This window comes from Corvus kubaryi, unplaced genomic scaffold (assembly GCF_017639235.1).
Source record: "Corvus kubaryi isolate FWS band 111438036 unplaced genomic scaffold, C.kubaryi_AGA036_p1.0 split1-37296, whole genome shotgun sequence".
NCBI lineage: Eukaryota > Metazoa > Chordata > Aves > Passeriformes > Corvidae > Corvus > Corvus kubaryi.
The window spans coordinates 19849474-19871341 of record NW_024582075.1 but is presented as its reverse complement, the minus strand read 5'-3'; the positions used below and the strand labels follow the sequence as shown (position 1 = coordinate 19871341).

Genomic DNA, 21868 nt, shown 5'->3' with positions numbered 1-21868 from the left:
TTTGACAGAAGTGAGTTGGAGCTTGTGGCTTGTAGTGGCAATACATAAGGTTTGGAAAAGTTAGTTGCCTGGTATCTGCTTTATTGTTCGTCATTGACTTCTGTTACCATTATTTAACCCTATGTAGCATGGTGTTTTCCAAAACTGGAAATCTGTGCTTTTCCAGGGCTTTAATTTATATCTGCTCAAGTCTGGGCACTTGTCTTCGATTATTGCAATTTTAAAAATTTTCTATAGAGAGTTTGGCATGTAGCCTTTTTTTCCACATACTTAATGGTAGGAGAATCAGAAAAGCTTAATCTTTTACAAGGGAGGTAAGCACTGGAAGAGAGCATGGTTCCTCCTTCCTTCACAGTAAGTAGAATAGTGGTGAACTCAAATTTCATATATAAAAAGAGCCTTGCAGGACAGAGAGAAGGATATTGAATTCCTTACTTCATGCCACAGAAACTGTTGTAACTAGTGTTTTCACTGCATCATGTCCTGTTGCCTGCCACTCTATCAGCAGTGATTGAGTGTGCCAACTCCTGCCACCCCGAGGCTCATAATTTCTCCTTTGTAAGGCTTCGGTTACCTGCTAGCCTGGGAATTCTGAGGCTGATGTGCTGCTATTGTGTTTGGTGAATGTTTCTTAAGTCCAAAAATAGTTTTGAATTCAATCATAACATTCCCACTCCATTGCCCTTCTCCCAGCTTTTGCGCGTTGGATTAGGAGTGACATTGAAGTCGTGGAATATCCTCTTGTGGTAGTGATTTGTACTTAACCTATTGCAATGGCTTCTGAGCATCTCCTTGCCTTATAACAAACCCCAGAGGGTCACCCTGCTTTAGAACTTACAGCCTTCCCTTGAATTCTGTCTGCAGCTCTGTTAACTGGCAGCTTTGGAAAATGAGGTCTCTGATGTATGGGTATTAACTGATCTGACCAATCTTCTAAAATGTTTCTTCTGTATTCCCTTAGGTGAAGTCTGTTGGAGAGAGGGTTGTTCTCTATGTTTTGAATCGAATTATCTATCGAACACAAGAAATGGAAAGAAATGAGATCCCATTTCTCTGTCATGGTAGCAGCCACTATGCTAAGATCATGTGGAAAAAAGGAGAGGCTATTGGGTTCTATTCTGTTAAACCTACAGGTAGAACACTTGAGGACTGTGGGATATGGGCAGTAAAGGGGAGGAGATAGAGAGCCTATTTGAAGGATATTGTATTAGCAGGCTTTATAAGCAGGTACCTACATGTTGTGACTATCTGTTCCATCTTTGTTTAATTTAGGATAATATGTTGTTTATGGGAGAATTTCAATGTAAAACGTCCTAGGGTTTTTGTGTCTTCATTTAAAAAATTGGAATAATTGTTTCAGTCTTTAAACAAGAACTGAATTAGTCTTCATAATTATCATGAGAAGTCATGTAATCAGCATAAAAGTATAATTAAATAATTTTGTTTTCTCCTATCCCCTCCTCCATCTTTCAGCTTCATTTTTACTATAGTTTTCATATGGAACTGTATAGTGAGATTTCAAAGTGAGCCTTTCTTCTGTCTTCTCTATTGTTTTCTGGTACTACAGACTTTTTCTGTTACATTATTCAATTGATGTATCTTGGCAAGCTTATGAAGCTTGCCCAAAAGAGATAAAAAATTACTAATAGCAATTATTTATTTTTAATAAAGTTATACATTATTTTTATAACTTTACTTGCTCTTACCATTATATAGTTTGGAATTTTTATAACTTACAAAAGTATTTATTTAAATATGCTGCAGCACGTCAGTCAGCATGCAGTTATGTCATCCATACTGATGGATATTGTTTTCCCTCTGATTATTTCAGGAAGTGTTTGTAGCTCTCTTCTTCGTCAGAAGTATAAGTTGCCAGTGCTAGACACAATGTTTGTTAGAAAGAAACATCGTGGGAAAGACTCTGGGCTAATCATGTTGGAAGACTTTGTAGATTCCTTTACTGAAGAGCCTCTTGGCCTACGATATCCACTGTCACCGTTCATGTATACAGGCAAGCTCTTTAATTTTTTCTTTGGATCTTCTTTGTGGTTTCTTTACATATCCAAATGAGTACTGTCATTCAAGTTCCATGTTTGTGGCCTCATCCTCAGGCTCTACATTAATTTCTGCGCTTTGGTGGATGCTAAAAATCCTGATTTGTTTAAGATGAAGTAGTTCCTGATTCAATTTTTAATCCTCTGTGTAAAACTAGGTTATTTGAACTCTGTTGGCTTTCTGCTACTGTGAAGTTTACCGCTGTCCCTTTTCCCCCAACAAGCCTGCAGAATGGGCTGAAGTGTTTCTGTATGGGATCTAATGTGTATCTGCCTTGTTGCACCTTTTCCTTGCTCACACCTAAATGTCATGAGGTTGTTTAATTCATGCTTTCTCTGAACTTCTGGTCAAGAGGACATTCTAGGCTCTCCTTTAACTTGTGTATGAGAAGGCACAGTTCTAAAATACAAGGAAAACACTTATGGTTCTTCCTTTAGCAACCTAGGAGGCTATGTCATACAGGAAATTACATGGATTGTGGAAACTATGTTCTTGGGACTGTGTTCAGACAAGAAGCACATTTCTTTTGCCCTGTTTCTCAAGGCATGTTCTGTTCTTGGGCCATTTGCCAGGGTTCCTTCTATGAACACACTTATCTGGCCTTCTTAACCTGTAGAAATGTTCTGCTTTTCCAGGCAGCACAGTCTGTCACTGGATCTGATAAGACCTGATTTTTAGGCTTCAAGGAAAGTTACTTGAGCAGAATTTAATGACTAATTCATTTCTGTGGTCAAGAAATGACACAGTGGGGATCCTGTGCTCTGAAACTGTGCATCAGTAGTGAACCAGGTGAAAAATGGTGGTTTTTCTAGGAACTGCCAAAAAATGATGTTAAAGCATGCCTGTTCACCTGTATATTTGATACAGGTATAGAGAGAAAAGAGATGGAAGGACAGCAACATAGGAAATATTCTAGAAATGAACTTTGATTAACCATTCAATGGTAACATGTTAACACTCCCAGGGAGTGCTTTCACAGGTGCCTACTACAGTGTGGGGTGACAAAAAACACTTGACTACCTCCTCTGCTGAAGAAAAAACCCTTCTGTCTTAAATTGGATCTTGTAATTGGTAGGAACAGTGACTAGTGAAGTTTCAAAACTCTCAAGTGGGTACCAGGAAAACAAGAAAATTTAATTCATCTTTGTTTGCAGTTTAAGATAATAATGCAAAGTATTTAAACCTGAAGAAAGAATTAATTAAGAAGGATGTGTAAGGTAAAGCAGTATTGTTTATTTCAGATTCAACTATTTAGTTAAACAGTTCTTTCTGTTGTTGTTTGTGTATGATGGTAGATTGCGAAGTAAATTGATTTCAGACAAACTTTAAAAAATAGGTATATCTGAGTATATAGTATCTGTAACATAGTGTTTTTTCTTGTGTTTGCTCAGCTTGTAAGCAGTACCTTGAGAAGTACCCTGAGGATAAAAACCTTTTGTGGCAAGTGGAGGGAGGAGGAGATTGGTTCCAGAGGAAGTCTATTATGTCTATAGTGCAAAAGGAAGATCTCAAAATTGCAGGTATGGATTCTTTGTTTTGTTGTTTTCTGGCACTTTATAAAAGTTGAACAAACACTCTACAAGAGTGACTTCTGTGAACACTGAGTAGAAACTAGCAGAAAGATTTCTATTTGTCCTGAGACCTGTGAGATCATATTTGGAACAGTGTTGTGGTTTAACCCCAGCTGGCAGCTAAGTACCATGTAGCTGCTTGTTCACCCTGTCCTCTCCCAGTGGGATGGGAAGGAGAGTCTGGAAAAAAAGTAATACCTGTGGGTTGAGATAAGAACAGTTCAATAATTGAAATAAGATAAAATATAATAAATATAATAAAAAAGGAAACAGAAGCAGAGAAATAAAACCCAAAAGAGAGAAGGGGTACACAATGCAGTTGCTTACTACCTGCTGACTGATGCTGAGCCAATCCCCAAACAGCCATCAGCCCCTCCTAGCCAACTGTTCCCAGTTTATATACAGAACAGGATGTTCTGTGGTGTGGAATATCCCTTTGGCCAGTTCAGGTCAGTTGTCCTAGCTGTGGTCCCTCCCAGAGTCTTGTGCGCCTGCTCACTGGCAAAGCGTCTTGAAACTGGAAAATCCTTGACACAGGGTGAACACTACTCAGCAGCAGTGAAAACAGTGTGTTATCAACATTATTGTCACACTAAATTCAAAATACAGCACTGTGCTATCTACTAGGAAGAAAATTAATTCTTTCCCTCCTGGAAGTGGGATGATATCCTCTCCTTATTTCGTGTGTCTTTTATGTCATGCCCAGGTTCCATTATTTACCATACACCATTACCTTTCCTGTCTTCTGTTATGTACACATACATCACACACATGTATTATTCCCTTAGTCTATGGGTGTAGTGGTTTGGTCTAAAATACTCATTACTGTTTATCTTCTGTGAGATAAGAATTAGGAGAAACGCAAAGCAGGCACCAAACTTGAAAGAATATAAAGAAGTTTATTAACAGACCTAAAAGAAGGGAAAAAAAAATTATACCACCTTCAGAACTCTCCTCCTCCCCCCACCTTCCTCCCTTCTCCCACTGACAATGTGAAAAGACAACCCTTAAGATGTTCAGTCTGTTTACCACTTCCATAATAACCTTGTTCAGTCCATTTAGAAAGAGAAGTCTCTTCTTGCTCATGCTATGAACACATTATCACAACGAGACAGCCGCCCGCTTCCAAATATTGTTCAGTCCATTTAGGAAGAGGACTCTCTCTGCTCGCATGTGAGTCCCTTCCCCCGAGTTGCAGCTTTTCCCACAACTGCTTTCGAGGGTCCACTCTCGAAGTTTTTTAAGGTTGAGCCGTTCAGAAACAAAAAAACAGAGGCCCTTCTCCTTCCCTGGGAGCAAAGGGTCTTCCTCATCTTCATTGTTAGGACTATCTCTGGGAGCATCTCTAGGAACTGAGGTTTTCTCCTTTTCCATTTGGAGCAAAAGTCCTCATCTGGTCCATCTCTCCCTGTCCAAACTTCTCATGAAATTACAGCTGCTTCAGCATCTGCCTATCTCAGCACAGGTGCTTTTGCTTACGAGTCGAACACTCCACCCCCCATATCTTCATGAAATTACAATGGGATACTCTGATATATCATAGCTTCACAACAGCATTTCAGCTTTAAGCATCTCCTCTCTCTCTTCCCTCAGGTTTTCAGCTCTTCACAACAATAAAAGGGTTAATCTCACCTAGGCCTTGCAGCTTTGCAGCTGGAATGTTGAATTTTTCTTATCGAAGTGGAGAGGGGGGAGAGCCGAGCCGCTCCAGCTGCCCACAGCAGGGATGTGGGGGGGGGTTCCACGGCTGGAACAGGTCCATCAGCTCCAGGATGGCCGTGGCCTGGCCCGGCCTGGCCCAAGCAGGGCCTGGCCGGGCCCGCTGGCCCCCACACGGGGCCCGCAGCCACCTGTGCCAGCGCCGGAAACGAGAGCGAGCTTGGGGGGGGAGTTTGTCTACTCTTAAATGTGGATCACAGAGGCGGTCACAACTTTAAGTGGCTTAAAGAATTGTCCATATTCAAACTGGCCAGCTGATAGGTTCTGTCAGGTCCCAGAGGAAACTGTAAGCACCCCTTAGCAAGGACATCCCTTCCGGGACTATGCTTGCTAACCTATGACAATGGGCTATGCCTCTAAAATGTCTGTTGAGTTCATTTAGTCCATGACTTTGAGCTCCATCTGTCGTTACAGTCTTTCTGGCCAGAAAAGATTTTGCATGAAGCTAGATTGTTACATGCTGGAGCCGGTTCTGCGTACATCACCACTGCGCTTGCTTGGTTTCATGAAGTTAATTCTTCATTGGTCTGGGTGATTTTTACTGTAATACTCTTGAAATGGCAATTGAATGGGAATCAGGTTCAGATCCCAAAATTCAGAATGGTGAAAGCAGGTGCTGTGAGGTGCCCAGTTCAGTGATGGGCACATAACCATGAAAGAGACAGTAAACAGTGTTATATTGCAATAAACAACATGCAATTTAATTTTTTGGCTACCCTCACCCAAAATCCAATCCCCATAAGGAATGCAAAGGACTTCTCCATCTCCCTGCATTACATTGTAAGTGGACCCAGGTGCTTGAGCAAACTCAGTTTCACAAATTTTTTTGCCTTTTCCTGAAGCAGGAATAACCCAGACTGTTTTCCCCTGTGTATTTATGAGCACTACAGGAAATTTATCCCTTTCTACAGTGTGTATAAGTTTGGATTGTGCTGCGCCAGACTGACTGTCAGATTCCCTAGTGTTTACTTAACAGGTGGCTTCTGCTAAATGTGTGTCCCAATGTTTGAAGGTCCTGCCACCCAGTGTTCCTGGGTAAATGGGTAACAGTCTGTTGTATAATTTCATTCTTCTGGAGGCTGGTGCCTGACAGAGAGCATGATATTCCCACTCAATGCCATGGTCTTTGGCTCAGTTGTCTATGATGTTGTTTGGGAAAGGAATCCCACTAACTCTTTCTGGAATTTCTGGGACACTCTGTCACCTTCTTAGGGTTTCCTTCTTAAGGTCCACTGTTCCTAGTGGTGATATGGAGTACAGGCTATGTTCTTTCTCCTTTAGTGGTTGCTTCCACCATTAAAAGCACATGACACTTTCCTTGGCAGTTTTGGGGGAGTGTGATATAGTCTATCTGCCCAGTCTCACCATATTTCTATTTCAGCTGTCGTTCTCCATACTAGAGAGGCTTTAACCACTTGGCCTGTTTAATTGCAGTGCATGTTTCATATTCATGGCTAATCTGTGCAATTGTGTCCATGGTCAAGTCCACCCCTGGATCATGTGTCCATCTATAATTTGCATCTCATCGTTAATTATCTGAGGTGTCATGGGTGCACCAAGCTAGAAATAATTTTCCCTTCTGTTCCAATTCTGATTCACCTGAGTCACTTCAGTCTTAGCCGCCTGATGCACTTTCTGGTTGTTCTGGAGTTCCTATCTGGCCCAGTTCTTGGGTGTGTCCATCTCTAAGGTATTTTCACAACCAGGTTCTCATCTAGACGGCAGTATCTTGTTACAATGTGGCAGCTCAGATGGCCTCACCTTTGTGCTGCCAGTCGCTCTCCTTTCCATCACTGCAACCACCCCACAAAGCGTTTGCCACTGCACATGAGTCAGTATAGAACTAAAATACTGGCCATTTTTTTCATTCAGCAGTGTTTAAAGCCAGCTGGATGGCTTTCTCCTCTGCAAACTCAGTTGATTCACCTTCTCCTTCAGCGACTTGTCACAGGAGACTCAATCTCTGCTCCTTTCCAACAATGTGGCAGAACAATCAGTAAATAAGGCATATTACTCCTCATTTTCTGGTAATTTATTAGACAGGGTGTCCTCTTCAATATGGGTCACCTTCTCCTGTAGCGATGTTCCAAAATCTTTTCAGGCCAGTCCTTGATCACTTTCAAGATTCCTGGACAGTCTGGTTGGTGCAGTATTGCTGCTGGTGCACCATTGTGGTAGTGACTGGCTCCTGATATTCTTCAACAACCCCACAACAGAAGTGTCCTCTGAGAGAAGAGGCCAGGCAGACAGCTGCTTAAATTTCCTTTGTCTCCAAGGCAGCCGGTGATACTCTTTTGGGCCCTTGAAATATCCTCTCCTGAGATAGTCTGTGCCAAAGATGCATGGAGCCTCTGGGCCAGTCACAGTGGTATGCTTTTGCCACTCATTCCCAGTCAGGCTAGTCTCAGCCTCCAGTATAGTCAGCTGTTGGGATCCCCCTGTCACTCCAGAACTACAAATGCTTGATGGCATTATGGCACACTATGCACTAATGCTATTAGAGCCTTATTCTCCTGTGGGTTTGACATTCTAGGCCACTGGATCCACACAGTCCAGTGAACTTAACTGATCTTCTTCTCCCAGTGACGGGAGGCAGGGGCCCTCTAGTACTGGATATAGAATTCTCCATCCACTTCTTGTGAAAAAGGATTAGAATTCTTCACCATAGAATCAGAAGTAAGATTAGCCATTCCACTGTGTCTGGGGAACTGCCTACTGGAGACTGGAGCAGCAATTTTCCCGGCAGAATCCACATTTGTGATTGTTTTTCCTTGCAGTTCATGTGCCCATGCCTCTAGAGTGGAGGTGGATTTTCCATCTCATTTTTTTCATATCCTTTCTAGGATTTCTAGGTTTACCCACAGGTAAACCCACAGGATTTTAAAAACCTTGGTGTGTACCTACCCTATATCCTCTTTCTTGAGCAAAAGAATGCAGTTAATAGCTGTGAATACTGTTAATAGCTGAGATACTTGTCTGTACAGGTAAGGAGTAGAACCTATCTTCTATTTGTTGCTGGAACTCCTGGAGCTGTTTTTAATACTTTTTAAACAGGTTTTTTCACAATTGAGAGGCAAGTCCATAGGTAGGCAGAGAGATTTTCTTTGTGGTCCCAGAGTTAGCAAGCTGCTTCATGCACCATAGGTACTTCTTCATCTCTCCAGGTTATTAATGCCAATGAGTTGGCACATGATGATAGTGCGCTACATATGCAAGTATCTACCATGTGGGTTATGTGCACTGGACTTTGTCTAGATCTGTATGTGACTGCACATTCTTTGGGTCATAACAAATCATCTCTAGTACAGCTAGCTCCCTCAGGTACTAGACACTTCTCTCACCACGGTGGTCCACTTGCCTGGGTGACATGGAATGTCTTCTTTGAAGACCTTTCTTTCACAACTGAGAAGCAATTAAGTGCCACACACCTGCTTGTTCCCCCCTTACTGGGGTAGGGAGGAGAATCTGAAAAAAATGTAAAACTTCTGGGTTGAGACTGGAACAGCTTAATAATTGAAATAAAATTAAACAGAAGCATAATATAACAATAATTATAATGAAAAGGGAGACAACAAAACCAGAAAAATAAAACTCAGGAGAGAAAGTTGGTGCACAATGCAGTTGCAGTGACTAGCCCCTCCCAGTTTATATACTGGGCTTGACATTGTTGTGTGGAAAATTCCTTTGGTCAATTGTCCTGGCTGTGTCCCATCCCCAGCTTCTTGTGCACCTGCTCACTCAGCATAAGAATGTGAAAAGCGCTTGACTTAGGTTAATGACTATTTGGCACAACAAAAACCTCAGTGTGTTATCTCACACTAAATTCAAGACACAGCACTGTAAGAGCTACTTGGAAGAAAAGTAACTCTATCCCAGCTGAAAGCAGGGCAAATGGTTGATTGTTATATAAAGGTACTATAATTTTCTCTTTCCCTGTTTCCTCTCTTAAATCTTCACAGGAGAAGCCTTGAAGAAGGAAAATAAGAGTTTGCAAGCAGAGGATAATTTTTGTCAGTCTGCAGTATCTGAAGCAAGTGGACCAAGGACTGAGGTAGAAACACAGCTAAGTGTAGGTACACAGTCTGTTACCTCTTGTTTCGATTGCATTGTTACTGAAAAACAAGTTATGAGGAATTATTTTTGCCCGTATCATTATAATTGAATGGGCTCAGGACCATAATATATAAAAGACAAATGGTTTTGTTGCTTTCTGTGTGGGTGTAATGCTTCCCACTGATGTAATGCTAATGACTAAGCTGGGTTGGTAGTTTTTCGGTATTTTTGTTCTATTTTTGTTTTGTTTGTTTGCTTTGTTTGGTTTTGGGTTTGTGTTTTGGGTTTTTTTTTGTTTTTTTTTTTGTGATGGGGCTACCACCACGTAGACAGTCTGTGCCACAGCTGTCAGCGCCTGCAATCTGAGCTATTTACTAGCAGATTATGTAAAGGAGATTATTTCAACTGTCTCTGAGATTAAAATGTTTAGAGAGGCTGTTTTTAGAGGTACGTGTCCATGTCACAGTTCAATACAATGACAAATATTAAGTTTGCTTGGAGAGTTATACATTGTCCGTACAAAAAGACTGCAGCTTTCTTTGTATTTCGTGTAGCAACCAGATTACAGCTACGCATGGACGTGTGGTCATGAATATATTTGGGTCATTGAATATTATGAAGCTCTTCCTCTATTTCATTTGTGTTCTGAGGCCACACAGGATGTGCTTGACAGTCATTTGTAGCTCCAAATACCATGAGCATGGATTTGTGTGCTTTAGGACTTGTCTGTATTATTGACACAACCATGCTTTCATAGAAGTCAGTGCTTTAATTAAAAATGGGAAATAATGGCTAAATCAATACTCTCAGCTATTAATATTTAAACTTTAGATTTGGAATTTAAGTCAAGTTTTCCCAATTGAGAAAATTAGTATTTCCCAAAGCAAAATGGACAGAAAAATAGTGATGTTTTAATCTCTCAATGACCAGACGCAATAACTCTTAGTTATCTTTCTTTTGTAACAGTGTCTTTAACCTCATCCCTGAGTTTTAGATAGATTCCAATAATGATATCAGCGAAATTATCTAAAAACTTAACATATTTTGGTTATAGAGATATATGGGTATACTTGCAGAAAATAGCAGATTGATAGTAGTTCTTTTGATTTTTGTTGCTGTGAGTTAAGAAGTAAAACCCTGCCTCTTGCCTTTTTCCAGAGGAAAAGACAGTAGATACCAAAGTGCCCCAACTCCTCATAGGCTGGTAAAACTGCTGGCAGCTCTACAATTGGCATCTGCAGTATCTATAAGCAGTTCTGCAATGGTTTGAAAATTGTTGGACCATCTAAGAAAAGAAAATACTCCACCTTTCCCCAAACCATGAAAAAACATTCCCCAACTTTAATGTTCAACTTTTTGCTTAATGCTTCCTATTTTGTGCGTTTTGATTCTAAAAGCATTTGTTGTTAGTCTACAAATTCTTATATATTTAAAATTCACTTGAAACTACTTCGAACAGCTGAATGTAGACATTGCCACTTTTTGCTGGCCTTCTTCCATAGTACTGGAAGTGAGACTGGAGAAGTGGACCAGGATGCTGATAATTGCTGTTCCAGATTACTATTAGCAGCTAAGAAAAACCAACATACATAATTTTATTTTAATGTGTACAGCTTGTACTCACTTTAGTGTATCAAGTGCTGAATCCTCAGCTAAGCTGCAGAAAAAATTTAAATATTGGGATGGTGTGGAGAAACAGGAGACAAAAAAGCTCTAGGGCAAGGGACCCAAGCAGCAGCCTCTTGTGCTGACTATGCATGTAAGCTGCATTACTGATAAATCACCAAGTTCTGTTTTTTCCCATTTTTTACATGGCTTGCCGTATCCTGTTGCATATAATGATAAAACTAAAACTATAAGATAGGATACAAGTATAAAAATAAGACTTTGCAATTAAATTTCGCCAACCAGTGTAGTGTAGTCCCTTGGGTTTATACAGAAAGGGGAAACAAACAGAAAGAGGCTCCTATAATTGAATTACATGGGCACTTGTTATAAACAGAACTGTTAGGAAAAAAACTTCGGTAGCACTATTGTTTATAGTGACATGTCACTTTCAAATCTTATTGTCTACATTGAGGCCAAAAGTAAAACACAGAAAAACTAGTCATCCATTACATAAAGATAAATTTAAAAAAAAATACTAAATTTGTTGAGGCAGAAGACTTAGATATAAATGAAGAATTATTGTAGCTGCTGTTTTATAGGATTATTACTATGAAATAGTGCTTTAGGAAGATGCAGCCATAGGTAGGATTATGAAGCTATTTTTGTCAATTCAGAAAGTTTTAGAATAACATTAGCTTTGCTTTTGCTTCACAGACTGACTCTCAAAAAGGTAAAGAATCAACAGATGTCCATGCAAGTACATCTGAAGGTAAAAATAACCTTGATTATCAGTATTGCAATTACTGTAGATCAATAATTTTGCAGGCTATTTTGCAGCTTTACATTTTACTTCATTAATAAGTAAAGTATATATAAAAACAGGCTTTCCTCTAAGGTGCTGAGACTCAACCCATTAAACTTTAAGAGGAATTCAGATAAAATTGTTATGAGTCTTGGTAAAGAGACTATTCAGAAAAAAAGTACCACAATGAAATGCTGTTTTAGGGGCACTCAGTTCCTTTCCTGAACTATTTTGGGTGGGGAGGTTATATGAATATCTTAGACTGAATTTGTTCACTTGAATTTTTTTTTTTGTGTGTGTGTGTGTGTTATTCTCCTAAGACCCTAACACAGCTCATGTTTCCATCTGGACACGAAGCAGTCATTTAAAGCGTCAGAGGCTAAATAAAAACAGACAGGAACCTGGACCTGAGACTTCCCAAAGAGATGAGGAAAGTGCTCTTCAAGTGTCCAAAAGCAGGTACTTGGAGCCTGTTTTTACTGATTTCTTACTTTGTTGCTTGGGCAGTCACAAACTACAGCAGTGTCTCAGTGTGCAACTGGTATTTCTTCTCCATTCTTCCTACTTTACTTGCTTGATTTTAAAATTACTAAAATAAAGTCTGATACAAGAAAGGAAGAAAGAAAGAAAAGTGAGGCATCAACTGAAGAATGATTGCACCAAAATGTAGTACCTGTGAAAGCTTAGTAGATACTAGAAGTAACAGGAAAACAGTGAAGGCTGAGAGTGTTCTGTTGTAACTGAATCTGTACAATGGTAAAAATATTTGTATTCACAGCATAGTTTCTTGAGATAATATATCTGGACTTGTATCCATAATACTCTGTGTGGTCTTTGAGGAGGTACCCCTTCCTGACTTCTTGTTACAGTTGGTATATTGCAGTAAAATATGGTCTGACTGGTCAGTTTGGGAGCTGGTTACTGCTTGTCATCTAATAACAAGTGTTACAGGGAGCCATATGTCTTCGAAGTAAAGCCTTTTTCTCAGACAATATTTTAAACCATCATATCTGATCTAACATCCTGAAAAAAACAAAACAAAACAAAAACACTTCCAGTTTAAATAATGTTAACCTGTGTAACAATTATCAGATGTGGATGTGAGGAGTAGTATGACTTGTGTACCATAACAGTTCTTACAGGACAGGGCTTGGAGTAATAATTTGCACTGGCTTCCATTCAGAATACCTATTTTAAGTAAATAAACAGCCCCTTCGTCCCTCAGACACACTGTGCCCACCCCATCCTGCTCTGTGTATATGTCTCCCTCTCATTCTTTTCCAAAGAAACCTATTCAACCCCCGAAGCCTCTTTTGACAAACTGAAGATAACTTGATCATTTTCTAGGAAATCACTCAAGCTTGTTCCATTAGGTTTCTTTAAGCAGAATTAGTTGTGGGGTTTTTTTATGTGAAATTGAGGCCTTCAGCTAGGTACGTACTGCCTAACTTTTGTGTTTAAATTACTCTGTGGAATTACAGATAGTGTATTGCTGCACTGCACTGTCAATGTACTTCCCTAAGCTGGTTCAAACAGGTGAAGTGGCACCGTTTGATGCTGCCACAGCTTAAGAAATGCTGTGACTACTAATGATTTTCTAGTTGGTATGTGAGAGGACTTACCTGATACTGGATGTCAAATTTTGGGCCTTGCAAAATTGTGTCAATGAGGTGTTGCTGTTACACAAGATGTTACATGGTGTTTTTAAGCAGAGCTAAGAGGAATGCTAAAATGAAGGCAAGGGAACAGGATATCAGCTTGGTTCTTTCCTTCTGTGCACATCAACAAATGAAACAGGGTCTTCTGTTGTGGACTTTCTATGGAGTCTATGGATTTTCCTATCCTTCATCTCAAGACTGGCACGTAGGACAAAACCCTCCAGTGCTGCCTTTACTATGAGATCACAAGGCAGACTCCTGCAAATAGATTGCATGTACTTTTTTCTTTGCTTGTATGTAATAGTTTCAGTTAATCTAAATTTTGTCATCTCAAAGATGAGAACTGAATATTTGAGTTACTGCTATTACCCTACAGTAGTGGGGCAGTGCATTAGCACTTCATATTTAGCTGTTTGCTAATGTAATCTCTAGCTGATGGCAACTTCTTCACCCATAATGTGTTTATTGCCTTGAATTATTTTCCAGTCATGGTCTTTGTAATATCTGTATTTTCAATGATTATACAAATATAGTTTTTCATAATTCCTAAATTTGAAACTGTTTCTACAGTGGGGTTGGGGGGAAAAAGAAGCTGCTGCTTTTCTTACCCCTTTGTGGCTTTCAAATATGTAATACTTCAATACTTTCTAAATTTAAAATAACAAACTTAGAGAAATTTCAGACTTCTTTCCCATAAAATGGAAGTAAGACAGATATCATTTTATAATTGCCAAAGCAATTTTTCTAGTTGACATTTTTTTTCCTAATGAGGAGTTAGCCATTTTTAGATGCATTTAGTTTTCTTGATCCGTATTTCTGATGGCAAGCATGCATTACAGCACCTTATAGTAGGTCATGAAAGAATTTCTCTGCTGAGATCACCAAAATTAGATGTATCACACTAAAAGATGTATCTTAATACCTGCTACAGGCCGGAACTTCTTGCATCTGAAAGCTCTGAAGACTTAGTGGAAGTGCCTAAGGTGGATGCTGTTGAGAAGGATGAGGAAATAATTGTTGAAAACGAGGGCCAGTCTGTATTAGAAGTGGAGATGCATGTGTCGCCCTCTGAGAAACAAAGTGAGACGGAGGTGAGCTGGATGGAATAGCAGTAGCAGATAAATTTGGAATACAACTACAGTTTCTGTTAAATATGGTCCTTGCTACCTTGCTCCATGCAACTCTCAGCTCTTTGATTTTTTGCACCAGTGCTTCTTAAGAAGTGTGTCTGACAAGTTAAGGCTAGTACAGAATTAATTTCAGGGAATATTTCACTGTACGTATTTTGAACAGTAGAGTTTATAGATCTTCAGTAAGGTGAGTTTCTAACTTGTCTACCATCCTAATTTTCTTCATTGATTTCTCCTAATAAGAAATTCCAGAGAACTGGAATAAGGTCAAGATCTGACCCAGTATCTCTAATTTAAATAAAAAACATGTTTATTTGACCAAGTCAATAGCTGGTATGCTTCAGTGACTTCTCTTGGCTCTTTTTGCTTCTCCACTTAAAACTTGCCTGTTGGATTTAAACATCAAGTTTAAATCCAACTTCTATCTTCACCTTGTTAACAACTTGAATTTAAATTTCTGAATATTCTTTGTGCGTAGCAATGCCCTCTGGTTTTTATGTTCTTACTGGTGGATGAGAAAGTGGATCATACGTGTGTTGGGATCAAGGAGGGACTGCAGCATGCATGCATGTGAGATGCACAAAAACTTCTTGTCTTGGCTCCTAACAGTGTAAGCTATGGTCAGAAATTTAGTGCAGGTGACAACAACAAACTAATACTCTAGTTAAGTTAGCTAATCTACATTAAGTTCTACCTTCTCAGTTCTGCCTTCTCAGCTCTAGGTATCTGAGCTATCTGCTTCTCATATTAAGCTGCAAATTTGGATCACATATATGGCAATTAGTGCTGGGGAACAATAGCTGGGCATACTCTTGACTTACAACTGTGACTTATTTTTTTAGGAAATGCCATCAGAACCTCTTAATGGTGAGGTAGCAGAAGAAACTGGTAAGACCTCACTCATGGCTGAAGGCGAAACAATAAATGAAGTTCCAAGTGGCGAATCAAAATTGCTGTCTGAGAGTCAAGGAAAGGAACCCGTAGCGCTGTTTGTTCCATTAATCCTTGAGGCTCCAGCAAAACCTCCAGAAGGCACTGAATCAGAGAAGGTGAGAGAACTGAAACAAAACGTGACGTCATTTTTACTACAAATTGTATGTATCTTGCAGGGTTTTTTTTTCTTTTGTTAAGTAAACAGATAGGAAGTAGTCCCTAACATTGCATGAAATTATTGGGAGAAGTAATAATTAGGCCAGATGATGTAAATCCATAAAGAGAATACACTAACATTTCTGTCTCAATGTGCAGAAGTGGGACTTACATGCATGTGATACCCAAAAGAAAGATACGTTTGCAGCAGTTTGTCTTGAAACTGCTGTTTCTCACTAAAATACTGCTTCGAGTGAAAAGCCACATACTTATTTTGTCTAGCAATTCTTGCCTGATGAGGTGTACAAATAATCATCTACTGCTAAAATGCCTTTGCTTTCAGAACACAGGTTTTACTGGTTTTTTATTTATAGTGCAAAAGCAGATTATTATATGCTAGCAAAATGATAATTACATTTGTCTAAAATAATTTTTTTTCCTTGAGATTCATATCAGAGTGCTTTTTCTGTACCTCAATACTATTCTGAATAATTTGAAAATCAGAGAGCAACTCTGGATATCAAATGCAGGTCACAAAATAGTCTTGTGCAAAAAGGAGGAAAGGACTGTTTTGTCAAGCTATGTGTGTAGAATTAAAAGCCCACTGAATGCTGAAGTATCCTCTGAGGTTGCTAGCTAGGGGCAGTAGTTGTTCAGTGTCTTGTACCTTCAACTAATTGTCCTTTTGATTGTCTTGGCACCCTTCACCCATAGGTTTTAAATGAAAATGATTCAGAAATGCTGACTGAGGAAGTTACATCAGTAGAGAAGGAGGGCACTGAAGAACAGCAAGAACCTGAAAAGACCAGCACTGAAGATGCAGCTGCATCGGCATCAAAGGAAGAGCCTTCTGACAATGGCCTGCCCAACTCTGTGGTAACTGAATCAGCAGAAGAATCTGTTTCTGAAAACTTACCTTCCTCATTAGAAGATCAAAATGAGGAAGCAGGGCAGAACTCACAGGAGGCCCCTGCTGCCTTGAGTCAGAGCTCGTTGGTAATGGTTGAACTTGAGGGTGTTTCTTTTCAGCAGCCTTCTGGACAGGAAGCACAGAAGAACCAGTTGGAAGAGCCCTCAGAAGAGTCTCCAGAGCAGACGGATCACTACATGCAGACAGTGGCAGAGAGGGCTGCTGACAGCAGCTCTGAGGAAGCAGAAATTGAGGTACCCATTGTAGATCGGAGAAACTTGCGAAGAAAGGCCAAAGGCTACAAAGGTCCACCCAAGAAAAAAGGAAAGCCAGCTTAAAAATGAAACAGCGATAATTCATCTATTTATAAGAAGGCTATTTTGTGTAAAACATTAGGGTGTAACTGCACCATATCCAGCACAGGACACATTTGTTTAAAATTCTGGGTTAGATTTCCTCTTGAGTTCATCACCTTTCCTCAAGTTTTGGTTTGTTTGTTTTTTAAATTTAACCACTAGAAATTGAACTTATTCATAGTATGAAAATAAATAGCCAGTTTCCTCCCTTCATAATGGATACATGCTGAATAAATACAGTTGTGCTATCAAAGGGAACAGTTTGTATATTTGAGGTGGCAGTCATGGAATTAAAATGCAGTGTGAAATCCTGGCCCTGTCAAGGTCCCTTATATTGCTATTGACTTCCATGTCACTGGACATCACTCTAGATAATGGTTTTTTTTGATAACTTTGTGTTCTCTACTGTGAAGAAAAGGAGAACTGAAGAGAAAAGGGAAAATCCTTCTTTGCTTCTTGTTCCCTTCCCACAGGCTTAAGAGATTAAAAGAATGTAAGATTCTTCATTCTAGGTCTCACAGTGTACAAGAAGGTGTAGCTCAGTAGATCAATGCAACGTGAGCAGCACTTGTCTTTCGAGAGAATCACTTGAAACAGCTGAATAGAACCCAGTGCAGTATCTGCCATAGAGCTTCCTGATAATGGATTTCTTGTGCAAAGATTAAGAGATGCCTACGCAGTAAGGTATTTGTAGCTTCCGAAGCAAGCATTTTGGTAAGCCCAAGTTTTTCCAGAGTGTATGGAATGTAGCCTCCGTATGGAATCATTTGAACTGCCTTCCTAACTACTTGCATGTGTTGAGTGGATAGTTGATTACTTGTTGCATTACAGGAGAAGGATATGACAACTCTTGATCTTGTTTTGGTCCGAATGGAAGTGGTTCTTTGTGTTTTCCAAATACTTGGCTGGTGCTGTGGGGTAACTATTAAGATGTTGTGTCTTCCAGGTGTGTGACTCCTGTGAGCACTGACATTTCAGGTGGTTGTGATATTCATTAGTGTGAGTGTTAGTGGGTATTTCAGCAAATGCTTGTTTGCCAAACTTCTATGCCTTTAGGAGTTAGTGGGTGATACCTTGCAAATACTTCTGGTTCCCACTTTTGTTTTCCAACTTGAGTGTAATTCCTGGGATGATAGCTTCCCAGTTCATGACTTTTCTTAAAAGCAGCAACCAAACTTTGCTGTATACAGGCAGGAATAAACCCAAACTTTTCATGCTTATTTTCCTTCTGAGGTTCTCTTGGCAAACCATATATTTAACTTGTCACACATACCTAAGTTACTCCTTAGTTCGCTATGCGTTTCTTTCCAATAAATGCAGCTCCTTTTGTATTTGGCTAAAAACTCAGAAATAACAGAACAATGATTCTAACAACAGGAAATTACACCACTTTTTGTCCTGTGTATGCCTTTTCCAAGATGAGTGAACTAGTCTTTCACAGTGTCTCAAAAACAGAGGAGCTAGGTTCACTTGAATAGTTGCAATGCTGTCTTAACTTTTATCCCTTCATGAAGGTAATGTAAAAATCTGGGTTTGGATTTTTATGCTTATACAGTTTAACTCTATTTATAAGATATTTTAACTATATAAGATGCATTCATACTATTTTTTTCAGCTGATGAAGTACCATGCTCCTTTTTAGTCTGTTAAGGGCAGCTTATAGAAAAAAAAAAAACAAACAGTTTTTAAAAAAATGTGTGTTACCTAAACTCTAGATTCAGGGTGCGTGAGATTACGGATTTAAATCTGGGTTTCTTAACTATTGCATGTAGCTATAGTATCTTATCAACGTACATACAGATACTCTTTATGAACTCCATGACTGATAAATATTCAAGATCTTTTCTGATTGTATGTAAACATATTCAAGTGAACCTTAAGCATTTCTGAAACTCATAAAGCTTTTTATATAAAGCATATAAAACAAAATTTCTGTTATCTTCTCTATGGCTTCTCTTTTACTGCTGAGATTAATTGTTTAAAAAAAAGAAGTGGCTAGAAAACACATCTATTGCATAGCTAAGAATTGGGGATTTTTGAGGACTTGTGGCCTAAAATAGAGCAGTTGTATACAGTTTATTGCAACTCATCTTCCATTTTTAGGACAAGTTTACTGAAGATTAATCTTCTGAATCCTTCAATTGATACAGATGTATCCACTTTGAAAAAGTTAAGGATTCTTTTGCTTATGAGCTGTAGTAATTTCAATTACTTCTAGGTGCATTTTTGATATATAGGTGGATTTTTGATATATATGTTTATCACTTATAGTCCCTGTGAGGTTGGAAAACTGCTCATGGGAAGGTAATTTCACTCACCTGGCTTCTACTTCTCATGGCTAAGTTGGAACAATTTCAATTAGTGTCTTTCGAGACATTTGCAGAGTAAGTACATAAATATTATGAGATTATGATATTAGGATAGTCTTGGTTTCTAATGAGAACAATAATAACATTTCTGATGTCATTTCAGCGAGTCAGTTTTAAATACTGAACTTAAATTCACATGTGAAAAGTATACCCTTGAGTAGGTATCTTTATAAATCTAGGGTACCTGGCATAATAGCTGATGAATATAGACTTTTACACAGAATGTGGGCAGTTGTGGTGCAATTCCAATTCCAATAACCAGTACAGTCTTGAAAAATGGACACTGTTCTAACAGTGATCGCAGCAGTACTTTGAACCAAAGGACACATTTTATTTCCACAACTTCTTTGGCATCAATCTTCCTCCAGTAAATGCAGAGTAGCAAAATCAAAATACTGACTTTAAGTAATAGTTTTTATTGCTGTACTGATTGTCCCACAGGAACAGTAGTTCAATACCTTATTAATTCTGTTACACTTATGTAAGGGAACATGTTTGACAACTATATTGACGGGAGTGTTTTACCTTGGGGACTATTAACTGTCCTATTAACATCAAACTCTTAAATAATTTTTAAGATCTTATTGCACCAGCAACGAATGATTGAAACATCAACTTTATACAAGTTTGTACCAAATGTTATTACAACATGCTGTGGAACTATGTGTGAACAGTGAAAGCAAGCAGTATTATTTTTCAGCTTTATTTAGTCTAGGAATAGAGTTTAAAGAACATTAATTTGTGACTTCAGCCTTGCACTTAAATGGTAAATGGTTTTGTACTTGAATCCAATATTCGTTCAAATGTCTGTCTCGTACTGCTTCTTCCACATTCTTTCTGGGTCAATTTTAATTTAATGCAGAATTCTTGTTTGCTGTTCTCCTGTTTCATAGTCCTTCGCATGAAAGTGTATACATCTTATTTCAAAAGTGCTTTAACTTATTTCAAATTATGTCCAATCTTGCTGCTTTTCTGTACCATTTAATTTGTAAATGTCAGTAATCAAATTGATCATTTACAATGTCATTGACACTATTAGCAACAAATAGGCATAAGTTTCAGCTTCCTTGCTTCTAAGTGACTGTTCTAAAATATTACTATGGGGATACACTTCTAAATTTATTTTCACAAATGTGGTGTTAGATGTTTTCTAAACTAGTGATACCCTGTTTATAAATCTTATTAAAGATGTATTGCTATTGCATAGTATTGTACATTGGTCTTGTTACTGTGTTAATTTTTCCTTTTTTTAAGTACTGTCTTTGCTGCTTTTGAAATGTTTTGAAGTAGTAATAAACTTTTATTTTGTGATTATTGTTTGCTTGGTTTTTGGGTCCTTTCTGCTATATAGGAAGCACATTTCAAAGTGGTTCAATTTGCTGGAACTGTCATTTTACAACCTATTTTCTACAAAGAAGTTTTTAAAAAATCAAAAATTATTAATTTAAAAATCTCATGTCAATGAAAATAATTTTCTTTATCTTATGCATCAGATTTTATTTTTAAAAAGCAGCAGAATAGGCTCTTCTGAATGTTACAGCATGTATTCTGCTGTTTATATCAGTTATGCAGGTTGATGTAAACTTAGGATGTAGTTTGCTGTAGACAAGCCAACTAGAGGTGCTGTAACACACTCCCCTAGAGTGTGGTACATTAAAATGTCCTAAATGCGATTGTGTTATTCAGCCAACAAGTCATGCATTTATAGCACTAAATGTAATAAAGATTTTCAAACAGTTGTAGGAAATTGAAGTATTCTCTTCATGTTGTTAATGTCCAGCAAAGACTAAAGCAACAAGAATTTTGCTTTATAAGAATACATGGAGGTTTATCTTTTCTGACAAAATGCCCTCTCTCTAAGCAAATAACTTACTGGTTTGTGACCCTCTCTTATTTTCAAATCGCTTGTCATTTACACAAAGTAAAACGCATACTAAGTTATTAAGTCTAGACTGGCGCAATGTGTTAAACTATTGGAATAGTTTGTAACAGGTTGTAGTTACAGTTACTTCCTCTGTCAGATCGTGTAAGAGAAGTTACAAAGATGGTAAAAAGCAGCTAGCTTGACTTCCTGCTGGAGTTGCAGATCTGAAACATGACTGGAGAAGCCCCTGTGATAGAAGAGCTGGAGCAGCAGTTCTTCTCCCTGAAGAAGAGAAAGCTCAGGAGGGTCCTACCTTGCATACACATACCTGGTGGAAGGGGAGTGTATGTCACGAGTGGTTTAGGTTTCTTAAAGAATCACTGTCAAAGGTATTAGCAAAAGCAGGTTTAATATAAATATGCAAAAGCATGACTTAAAAAAGTTTTATAGCAAGATTCGCTCTATTACTTACTAGAGAGATGAAACATACAAAGGAAAATTGAATTAGGATCAATCTAAAATTATTTACAGAGATAGAGGATGCAAAAGGGTGAGGGAGACCTCCTGCTGAGTCATGAGGTTCAGAGAGGACCCCCCCTTAATTTTGTAGAAGCATAGAAGATAAGGTTTGTTGGTAATTACACACTGAGAAAGAGCAGGACACGGACTGAAGTACAGTCATAC

The 21868-nt window shown here is 38.7% G+C and overlaps 1 protein-coding gene across 4 annotated transcripts in view; it reads left to right on the top strand.

Moving 5' to 3' along the window:
• Positions 1-21067, top strand: part of FAM169A (family with sequence similarity 169 member A) — a 39171-nt gene extending 18104 nt beyond the window's left edge. For all 4 annotated transcript variants that reach the window (XM_042012878.1, XM_042012881.1, XM_042012879.1 and 1 more), the window contains exons 5-13: positions 962-1133; positions 1832-2011; positions 3447-3575; positions 9305-9414; positions 11721-11775; positions 12129-12267; positions 14398-14557; positions 15439-15645; positions 16400-21067. In XM_042012878.1, coding sequence (XP_041868812.1) covers positions 962-1133; positions 1832-2011; positions 3447-3575; positions 9305-9414; positions 11721-11775; positions 12129-12267; positions 14398-14557; positions 15439-15645; positions 16400-16933 — 1686 coding nt within the window. In that variant the 3' untranslated portion in view covers positions 16934-21067. The remainder of the gene's footprint in view (positions 1-961; positions 1134-1831; positions 2012-3446; positions 3576-9304; positions 9415-11720; positions 11776-12128; positions 12268-14397; positions 14558-15438; positions 15646-16399) is intronic.
• The last annotated feature ends 801 nt before the right edge of the window (positions 21068-21868 follow it).